Source organism: Dreissena polymorpha, chromosome 10 (genome assembly GCF_020536995.1).
Source record: "Dreissena polymorpha isolate Duluth1 chromosome 10, UMN_Dpol_1.0, whole genome shotgun sequence".
In the NCBI taxonomy this organism is placed as follows: Eukaryota; Metazoa; Mollusca; class Bivalvia; order Myida; family Dreissenidae; genus Dreissena; species Dreissena polymorpha.
This window is the reverse complement of record NC_068364.1, coordinates 5833797-5845475: the sequence shown is the minus strand read 5'-3', so window position 1 is coordinate 5845475 and position 11679 is coordinate 5833797. Positions and strand designations below refer to the sequence as shown.

General features: G+C 35.6%; 1 protein-coding gene across 1 annotated transcript; it reads right to left on the bottom strand.

Annotated features, from left to right (window-relative positions):
• Nucleotides 1-306: 306 nt before the first annotated feature.
• LOC127848474 (collagen alpha-2(VI) chain-like) lies at nucleotides 307-10174 on the bottom strand. Its single transcript, XM_052380953.1, has 9 exons — nucleotides 9981-10174; nucleotides 8891-8999; nucleotides 8342-8556; nucleotides 7832-7889; nucleotides 7496-7531; nucleotides 6076-6290; nucleotides 5434-5626; nucleotides 1300-1467; nucleotides 307-425 (listed from the first exon to the last, which is right to left on the bottom strand). The coding sequence occupies exons 1-9, from the start codon at nucleotides 10107-10109 to the stop codon at nucleotides 319-321; spliced, it is 1230 nt and encodes a 409-aa protein (XP_052236913.1). The 5' UTR covers nucleotides 10110-10174; the 3' UTR covers nucleotides 307-318.
• Between the last annotated feature and the right edge of the window lie 1505 nt (nucleotides 10175-11679).

Here is an 11679-nt window from a genome sequence, read left to right as displayed (position 1 = left end):
TGCATACTGTTTGTTGCAATCACTTTGTACGCGTATACTCTGGAAGCTTAGCCCTATATTCACGTTGTTGTGTGTAAGAAAACAAACGTTTTTACAAAATTATCTCAATCAAATCTATGTGATCTGAAAAAAAGGTTGTCCGAAAATATTGTATCCGGAATCCGGAAAGGTAGCATGACATGGACAATTATTGGATCTCCAAATAGCTTGATTGTTTGTATGTTTTTAAGCAAAGCTTTCCGAAAACATAGTTTGTACGAAAACTTAGTTTGTTCGAAAGCGAATTTGAAAACAACAACTCAAAAGCAGTTTTCCTTTTTATTGTGTAACCGAGAAGAATTTTGAAGCGGACCCATACACGTTGGTCGCCGTGCACATGTAATCGCCGAAATCACTGCTGCCGGCGTTTGTTATGGCGTAGAAACCTGCAAAAGGTCAAAACGTTTTCAAAATGAGGTATTTATCAACGATTTGGTGGCAATTAATCACTAGATAATACTAATTTTTAACCCATGACCATAATCGAACAACCGACTAGCTATCTAGTGGATCAAACAACCGATAACCGCTCACGTGACCTGTATTTCACTTCCCGATGAACCCACTACGTATGCAATTTAACTCATAAATATTCATAAATGTAGTACTTTTTCATCAACAAGTGGCTAATGTCATGGTAAAGCGCAAATCTTAACGACATTGCTTTCCATTCGTAAAAAGAACAAGGGTTAGGCAGGAGAAAATGCTATTGATTTCCTACATAAATCATAATAAGTTAATAACACTGTTGTACACATGGTATGAGTAATATTCAATAAAAAATGTCAATGAAAATAAAGTCTTCTCTTAAAAAAGAGCGTATTCGTTGATAATGTTAATCTTTCTACGGAACCGGATCTTTATTTTTATGAAATCGGTTAATTATAACGCAATACGTTTTTGACCGCCCTTAAATATATCTCTGTTGACTGTGGAGGGGACGGTATACATGATTTTCATTCCTTGCTACGTCATCAGTTTTAGTTGCACATATATTTATTTACGCAAACCACGCACTATTACGACGTTTTTAAGATAAGCTTGTTTAAACAAACAACGCTAATTGATAACGTACATCTAATTAGTTGCAAAGGACGCAATACGTTTTAAAATAAACAGTAATTAATTTTTATTTATTTATGTTGTATTGCATCAAAAGAATATGCGTTTATGCACAATTTCGGGCCTTCTCATGGGACAAACAAATCACGAGACATCTCCCATTCCCTTACCCCTTACGTGCGGTATGACGTCACTTACCTGTCTGACCATTCGGCTGATACGTTGACCTTTTTCCTGACCCCGGAGCAACCTTGGTCAAGGTCACCATCGGTGTCGGATTACCGTCGGCGATGCAGGAGAAGTTGGCGTTCCCGCCGGGTGCCACTCGAACTACATTTGTGACCTTGTCAAGAAAACTTGGCTTCTCTGTCGATGAATAAAAAGAAAGTGGCAGATACTGAGTTTTTTTGCAAAATATGATATATTTGTGCAAATGGCTTTCTGAATTATTTAAAAGCTTGTTTAACAATTCAGTGTATACTGGCGTTTTCTGTGAAAACGTGACAGCTAACTCTTAGGCTAAACAAAACAAAAAATGTTGGTTTACCCGTCCCGACCCTTACAAAATATGATCAGATAGGTAAGATAGGGTTTTGTTTTAAAATGTACATTATGTACTTTCAGATAAGCATAAAATTAATTACACGCGTGTAAGATTTAATGTTCAAACTCTGTGTACAAGTACATTTGTACTTCTGACTATATTTTTAATGGGCGCGATTTAACATTTATCACTAGACAAATAAGGCACTTCAGTATGAATATACATCATAATATATATCTCTACATATCTTTAAGAACTCGTACACTGGAGAATGTTAGCGATTTTTTTAAATCAGGACGGTTTTTTGTGATACTTAAAGATAGATAATCATTGATTAAAAAACTAGGTCAGATAAAGTGTAAGAGCCAACTCACTATTACTTTGCACACAAACTGATGTATCAAATTAATTAAATTACCATTTCTTGTGATGTAAAATCCCGCAAAGCAAGGTCTGATACTTTAAAGTATTATTCGTTCTTGGTTTAGAAAATAATGACCAAACTAGCAGGAACATTCTCCGATAATTATGTTAATATCTTCAGAAAAGAATTCCCTCGTAATAATATATCGCAACCTTAACTTGGTTACTACCAATAATATTATTCAGATAAATAATCAATATATAAACAATCACTAAACTTTTCGTTCAACGATTGCGCGGGCCTCATATATGGCAATATTTAACCCATTTATGCCTAGCGTCTAGAAAAAAGGCCTTGGCAAACAGCGTAGACCCAGATGAGACGCCGCATGATGCGGCGTCTCATCAGGGTCTGCGCTTAAAGGAATTTCTGTAAAAAATATTCTAAATATAGAAATTAATATACTAGACATCCCTAATTTTGGAAATAAATTGATCCAATTTAGAAGGATGGGAGAGTCCACTTGGCATAAATGGGTTAAACAACTTCCTACTGTGTCCAGCAGAGCTCTCCCTTGAGACCTATCTAATTGTGGCGCTAAGATGTCCTTTGCATGGGCAAATACAACTGAGTATTTTCCTTAAATAATCCCACCAAGAGGCAAGTAAACATAACTATTGACTCTATTCTACGGAGTCAATATGCAGATGAAAATACTTTGATTTCCATATATCCATAATACCATTGTTCAAACTATGCCTCTGATAATCTCTGACACTTTTCCAGAGGTTTTACAAACCCTATTTGTGACTGATAATCAAATCAATCTTGCTGGATTAAAACCAAAAGTGAAAGAACGTTCTATAAATAATCGTAACATACATTTTGGAAATTAGATTCAAAAAAGTAATATCAATATTAAATAAATAAAGTATAAGTGAGAAGAATTCAATGTCGAACTATAGTTATTATACCATTGTAACGCTATTGAAAGCAGTACCGTTTTAGTGGATCGGTTTGGAAAGAGAAAGATATTTTTATTTTTTAATTTTTGTCCTTATCGGCTGACATACATTATTTAATACGCATCTCAGATTGCACCAGAGAACTCACCATTGCAAAGTAGATGGAAAATAAGAATAAGATATGTTACGGTTGACCAAAACATAGAGTGGAATACCCTATCAACAGACATTCTTTAACCCAGTTATGCCTAGTGGACCCCCATCCTTATAAATTGGATCAATTTATTTCCCAAATTAGGGATGTCTAGTATATTTATTTCTATATTAAGAATATTTCTTACTGAAATTCCTTTAAAAAACAGCGCAGACCCTGATGAGACGCCGCATGATCATCTGGGTCTACGCTGTTTGCCAAGGCCTTTTTCCTAGACACTAGGCATACATGGGTTAATTTAGGCCGTTATAGGGACTTGTCATGATCTTTTGCTAACATTTGAAACATCTCATGAAATGTATTTAATAACAAACAAGATAAGTATTGATGCAAAGCATCAAAGGGCGTCGGGAATTTCAGTGTAAAAGGCACTCAATGGCATGGAACGATTTTTTTTCTACTGTAAATATTAATATATTGGCCGATTATTTTAAACAAATAGAAAAAGATACTGGTATAACCATAATCTATGATTTTGTGTTATAAACCCCAAATAACCTGTATTTATGATGTTGTGTTATAAGCCCCAAATAACCATTATCTATGATTTTGTGTTGTAACCTCAAATATTTCATAGTTCATTTTACAATGTATTTACATTGGTTTCCTTTTTTTTCTGGTATCCGTGTGCAGTTTTCATTAATGGAACTGAACTGTGTAGGTTTAAAAAAATCGGCTTCATCTTGTAAGCGTAATTTCATATTTTTCTCAACTTCAAGGGGAGATGATTCTGAACTTATTCTTACGTTGCTCATTTACGATAGGGGTTGAGTACTCATTGATATGAAAACACTGTAAAAGTTTGAAAAAAAATGAATGAAAACTGTTAATTATATTAAGAAGCTGCATTTCACAATACATTTGTACTTTGAAATTCAGTAAAAGATCATAATACATGTAGATTTATTGCTCCATCATTTTCAATAGGGTTCGAGTAATACTGATATAAAATCACTTAACAAGTTTGGAAAAATTCAGACGAAAGTTGTGAAATCTTTTAAACAAGTGGAAATTGTTTATTTTGTCGAATTTAATAGAAAAAAATCTGGACTTATTGTCCCGATGCTTCTCATTTTAAATTTGGTAAAAATGCTCATTGATATGAAGACACTGTAAGTTTGGAAAGAATCTGATAAAAAATGTTGACATAATCACCTAACCAAGCAGTTTTTCACTTTTATTTTTAAATTCAAAGAGTCATAATTCTGGACTTATGGTCCGATATTGCTCATATAGAGTTTGGGTTGGGTCCTCATTGATAAAAAAAACCGGTAAAAATTTGGGAACAATCGGATGAAAATTTTGGACTTCGAACGAGGATTCCAAAATGTCTCAACTTCTAAGGAAGATAACTATGGACGTAATGGTTGGATAATGCTAAAGGGCCCATACCACCTGGATTAATACGTGTCGCGCTCTATATGTGGTTCTTAAAAAAAACTCCCAACTGAGCTATTCCGGCTGACATTCACTTTTGTACTGCTATTTGGTGAAGTTGTGTATAGCGATCGTTATTATGTCTATTAACAAACTAATACATTGTACGTTTTCGTTCCACTACGCCTTCCAATAAACTTGCTTGCGCGATTGTCGTCAAATATCGTACTACATTGATTCTCCACTAAATAAGCAAATTAGAAAAACCGCAAAATAAATTTATTTTGATTATGTTTTGTTTTTATACAAACCATCATTTGTTTTTATACAAAACCAGAAAGTTTCGCGTATTTGCCAAGTCCCTGTGATATATCCCCTGTGATCAGTTGTGGATCAGTTATTAATTAAAACAATTAGCTTTGCATTATTGGCAATAAATGTTGTAATAAATGCAATAGACACAAATGCAGTAATTATTTACACTAATTTACACAAAAAATCACCACTATGCAAGATATTCTTCAAACAAAAATATATACATTTATCCGTAAAATAACTTCTCCTGCCATATAAGCGAAAATAAAATGCATTACATACTAGTCGCCGCCCTCCAGGGCGACGCCAATAACAAATAACATTCAATATTTAATTAGAACTTATATTATTATTGCAAGAACAAAAAACAGTTAACAAATAGTGCCATACCCGAAAACAATAAAATGGCCGACCGGGGGTATGCAATCAGGTTTTGACGCTTTTACGTTCTTTTTATATCTATGGCATTTGTTAAATAATCATTTGACTAATCTGTAAACATGTCTCTTTACCATACCAGCATTCACGGTTTCCTTAACATACTAATACGTACTGAAGCATTCGCAGCCGTTCCCAAGGTTATTGACACTCTGTCCGGTGGGACCCGGAAGACCCTGGTCCCCTGTGGCCCCTTTAGTGCCGTTATCCCCTGGGTCACCTTTGGTTCCATTGATCGCCTGTAGGGGGTCACCCGGGATACCGGAAGTTCCGTTTGAACCTATTTCACCTCGGATACCTTGGTCTCCCTGAAAGGTCCACAAAGGTGTTGATTAAAATATTCTTTATTGATAATGCTGTATTTCTTTACTACTGGTGTTGTTATTGCTTTTATTCGTGCATCTCATCTTGATTAGGGTTGAAATTATGCGATTGCAGTGGACAATTAAAGACGGTGTATATTTACCACCACTGTATAATAGTGATGATGATGACGATGATATCGCTATTCGTGTTGGTGATTTTGATTGTGTTGGTAATTATGACAACGAAAATGCATAAAACGTCACAAAATGATAATAAGAAAATTGTAATGATATTGCTAATGATGATAATGATGATGGTGGTGGTGGCGGTTGTGGTGCTGCTGATGATGATATTTGTCTGAAAGTCGTTGCTGCTGCCGAAGGTGATGATGATAATAATGATGATGATACCTATGATAACGAAGTTCGCAAGCCACGCCTAAGATTTTCACCTGCATCCCTTTAATCCCATCGCTACCGCCTAACCCGTTTGCTCCGACACTTCCGTCTGGCCCTTTGTCACCCGCCGTTCCCTGTGTACCGTTGCTTCCGATAAGTCCCGGAGGTCCCGTGTCACCTTGCGCTCCCCTGAGGCCTTGCACTCCAGGATCGCCTCGGAGGCCTGTGGTTCCCTTTTGCCCCTGAACGCCGGTACTTCCTGTGGGACCTGTTAGGCGAGAAGCATTCTTAAAACATTGGTTTTTGTCTGGTATTTAACCGTTTCCAAGTATAAAATAGATCTCTCGCTTAAATGCGCATGTTGCTTATTTATTCATTCTTCATTTATATTGTTCATGTTTGTACTATAAATACGTTCCATGTCTACTTTATATACACAGTTTAGTACGGAATACCGTTAGTGCCATCGTGGTTACACATTAAAATTCAGAGGGCGATAGTACGATCGCGTTGTCGCATGGTCGCCATCGTACTATCACATTGTCGCTGTCGTACTATCGCATTTCCGCCATCGTACTATCGCACTATCGCATTGTCGCCCTCTGGATTGTAATGTGTAACCACGATGGCATAACGGTATTCCGTAGTTTAGCTATAAGCAAATGAGTTTGTTTTCCATCTTATCGATTTACAAATCACGTGCCTGGTTTACTATATTGTGTTTACATTATGTACATGAATAACGTTCGTATGTTCATGCAATAAACTCTAAAATTTACAAACTAAAAAAATGATTATTTTGTATTCAGCCAATGCACAAATTTTCTCATGTTGTTGCGTGGCAATATTACCACTACGTTATACAATATTTATTCCTAATCGCAAATATAGTATATAAAAAGCATAATACAAGATTTAAGTCTAAGAAAAGGATTGAAACAGAAGACATACTTCTCATAGAATTTTTCTCATTATGGTTCTATTTACACATTATTAAAATACGGTTTATTTCTATGAAAAGTAGTTTATGCAAGAAATAGGAGACATGATTGATAAATATGCAAAGTTTGGGAATAATTATAGATAAAGGTTTTGTTGATACAAGGTTAGAAAACAACAATCATGCATGATTGAGTCAGGAACTTATTTTTAAGAAAATCGCATGGATTCACTGATAAATTGTTTGACACGCAGATTTTTGTTAAGATTTGCATTAGATCACTTTGGCTAACGCCATATCGTGTATTGCGCACGCACCAAATCGTTGTTTATTTTCCGATAAACAACGCCACAAAGAAAATCTACATTTACTGAACATGACACGCAATTTTTAAAGAAAGCTCTAAAACCAAACGTATCTTGCGATTATTCAAATTGTTCAAATATGTTTTAAAATAAATGTTTAATGAAATACATGTTTGATTAAGAATATTGATTAAAGGAAATGGCCCTTTGTTTTGTCTCAATACTTACCTTTGTCCCCTGTAGATCCCTTTTCGCCTTCCGGACCTAAAACAGTTCTTAAGTTTTATTATGTTCCATTTCGTTGACAGCTCGTGTCCATTATTTGGGAAAAATCTAAACTTAGTGTCATTGAAACCATATTTACAGCGTTCAAGAACTGTGTATCAATGTTCGAACACGAGACCTCTCGGATGCAAGGCGGAAAACGTCTCAGCTAACCAATTTGAAATAATTTTCGATTTAGTAAAGAAAATCAAACGAGAATCATGAATTGAAAAAAAAGCATTTGTGAGCTGGTGGTAAAAAGAAAGAAAAAAAAACAGCAATAATTAGATTCACCCTTACCTGGGTATACGGGGCACGTGTCATTCGGATTGTGACAGTATTTTTCAAAAACCTGGCGCTGAAACAAAGAATAATTTTCATCATACTTCATTAATTTAATACTGAATGCAAGCCAAATATAAGCATATTATATCGACATAAACTCATGTTTGTGTGTTACATTTTCGGAATTTTCAATGAAATATTAAAAAAGCATAAAGAAAAGAGCAAGGCAGATGTTGGGCGCTGTATAAACATTTAAGACAAAAAAAGAAGATAAATATCATGTGTGCCTTGTTCTGAGAAAACTGGGCTTAATGCAAGCGCGTAAAGTGTCATCCCATATTAGCCTGTGCAGTCCACACAGGCTATTCAGGGACGACACTTTAAAAATATAATAAAAGCGTAAACTGTCGTCCCTGATTAGCCTGTGCGGACTGCACATGCTAATATGGGATGACACTTTACGCGCTTGCATTAAGCCCAGTTTTCTCAGAACGCAGCTCATGTATTCTAAAGTTTATATATCACCTGTTGGGTTAAAATTAAATCGAAAAAATTGACGGCTCTTTCGTCAATTGCACGATTTTCTGTTTCCCGGATTTGTTTATTGTTGTCAACTTCACCTGTGTGACTAGGAGCTTCGTTGGCAACATCGTAATCATCGAGGTTGACCATCAAAAACGAAAGATTTGTTGAAAGTTGTTTCAAGAGTTCGTTTACTTCTCGCTCGACTAATGTGTCATCTGTAAACAGCATGTTGAGTCAATCAAAGTGGACAATAATACTAAATATACGAATGAATGAATCGATGAAGAAATAAATTGAATTATCAATCAACCGCTACATCAACAAGAAAATCAATAAATAAAAAAAACGTCGTGTCAATCCATCCATCGATCCATCTATCAAAACATCAACCAATCCTTCCATCCATACATCCATCTATTCCTCCATCCATCTATCCATCGATCAATCGATAAATCCATCAATCAATCTATCAGATGATCTATCATTTAAGCATCATGGCAATCAGTTAAATAATTAAAATGATATGTTTAAGAAACTATATTCATATACCGGATGTGTCGAATTGTGTCCCCTGAGAAAAGTTCAGTTGCCTTCGTAACTCTTCAATCTGGTCTTGCAGTTCCTTATGTTGGTATTCCATAGCGGCATTTTCAAGGTACTGAAAATATTGACTAATCAAATTATTTATATTATTTTATACTAAATCAAAATCTTATCATACATTATTTTAAATACCGTCATCGCCCATTTTACTACCAAAACATATGCACACCTTTTGCCATCATAAATTACCACCAAAACATTAGCATTGCATCCCTCTAACAAATATTAAAAGCCCCACCATGATCATCATCATCATCATCATCATCAGCATCATCATCATCATCATCATCATCATCATCATCATCATCATCATCATCATCATCATCATCATCATCATCATCATCATCATCATCATCATCATCATCATCATCATCATCATCATCATCATCATCATCATCATCATCATCACCACCACCACCACCACCAACAACATCATCATCATCATCATCATCATCATCATCATCATCATCATCATCATCATCATCATCATCACCACCACCACCACCACCACCACCATCATCATCATCATCATCATCATCATCATCATCATCATCACCATCATCATCATCACCACCATCATCATCATCATCATCATCATCATCATCATCATCATCATCATCATCATCATCATCATCATCATCACCATCATCATCATCATCATCATCATCATCATCATCATCATCATCATCATCATCATCATCATCATCATCATCATCATCATCACCATCATCATACATTATCATCATCATCATCATCATCATCAACATCACCATCATCAACAACATCATCATCATCATCATCATCATCATCATTATCATCATTATCATCACCATCTTCACCCCCACCACCACACCACGCTAAAACAGCTTCATCCTTATTAATTGTAATTATCGCCATGACTATCATTACAATGTCTGCATCCACTACAACCGCCATTGCCGCTAATAGCAACGAATCCGCAACTGCCCAATTATCAAAAATAACGTCGTTTCTGCAGATAAACATATATACAAAGTCCAACTAAAATAACATTTACCAAATATACTGAAGAAGCAATGAATCCGACCGAGAAAACGATAGTCATGCACAAAATGGCAGAAAAAGCGCAATCATTTTTTATACGTTCTCTTTCTATCAGTCTCTGTCTGTCAACAAACAGCGCCATGTTGAAAAGTCTTTCAACAATTAAGGTCTAGTTTGATGTCAGTTCTATTGTTCAAAGTTAATGCGTTATCTTTAAATTTGGAACACTATTTCGAATTTTAGGGCAACTGGTTTTATGATAAGACACATTACACTGGATTGCAAATCATGTAAAATGTTACACTTTGTAATTATGACACATATGCCCATGTGTGCTTACACGCATCTTTATAAATTGTATTTCTTTCGATGACAATTAATCTTGAAAACACAAAAAATAACGTGAACGGGAAATATAGCCGGATTTTCTCCGTAATCTTGACACGTATTAAAGGGGCCGTCCAACAGATAAAGCGTCGTATCGACGCGATTCGATATTTTGAGAAACTACGAGGATTGCTTATAAAGCTAAAGAATACATCCGCTCTGAATGTGAGCGTGGATGGTCGAGTGGTCTCGGCGGAATGCTTTTTACTCCAGAAATCAAGGAGTCAGTCGTTCGAACCTTTTTCCTTTTTTTTGAATTGTATTCTTGTTGTTTTTTACTGGAGATTTATAGTTCAAATGTTTAAATTTATCAATATAAAGCATTTAATGACAAGCTTCAATACATGCCATAATCTGTTGGACGGCCCCTTTAAAATATGCATATACTATCTCTCAATGCGTATATTCATCTAGTAATAGAGCGTGATGGTGAAATCGTTATGAAAAAATATATGAAATACACAACAACAAATCCAATCACGCCTTCTATATCACGTTTTGCAATGAGAATATTATAGTACTTTATCAATATCGATATTGTTCGCATGCGGAAAGCTGTATTCTTGATACATTTCCTTTATAACAATTACGTGCCTTTCCATGCCCAAGTGGTTAGAGCGTTCGCCTACGGAACGGGCGGTGGAAATTTCGATCCCCTAATGGGGAAGTTCTTATACGGCTGGTCCCCTAACGAGCAACTAGTTAAACCGGAATGTACGTATTGCCCTACAGCAAAGCGCACTATAACAGGATATGAAATAGAAGTAAAGATTTTCATCGGCTAAGGTGCCCTATTAATCGAACAAGCAGGCCCTAAATTCAGAGTGATTGAAACTCGGATAGACAAAATATTTTTATATTTGATATTCATAAAAACAATCAGTACTGAGCCAGTAGTAACAAGAGCTGTTTTGCACACATGCCGTCGATAATCAACTTTATCATTAACTGGTATTGTTTTACAAAGAATATTTTGGGCAAAAACGGATTTTTTCAACGTTGTGTTTAAAATACTTTTCATTTTATTTGTTACATAACAAAGCCGTTCAACTATAAACTAACAAGAGCACCGCCTTGCGGGTGCAGACCGCTCATCTATTGTCTTTTTAAAGGTGAAGGGACTCTCATTTTCAATCACAAAGGAGGGAGGGGTGGAGTGAAGAGGGGTGTTTAGTGTGGGGGTGTGGACATTTATTACCTTATCTTCCAAAAATGCGAAAAAAATGCATTCTTGGGTGCGATGGTTGGACGGTATTTCAAACATAAAATAATAAAAATTAATGTTTGTGTTTTTTAACCGTTTAAAAAAAAAAATTGGGGGTGGG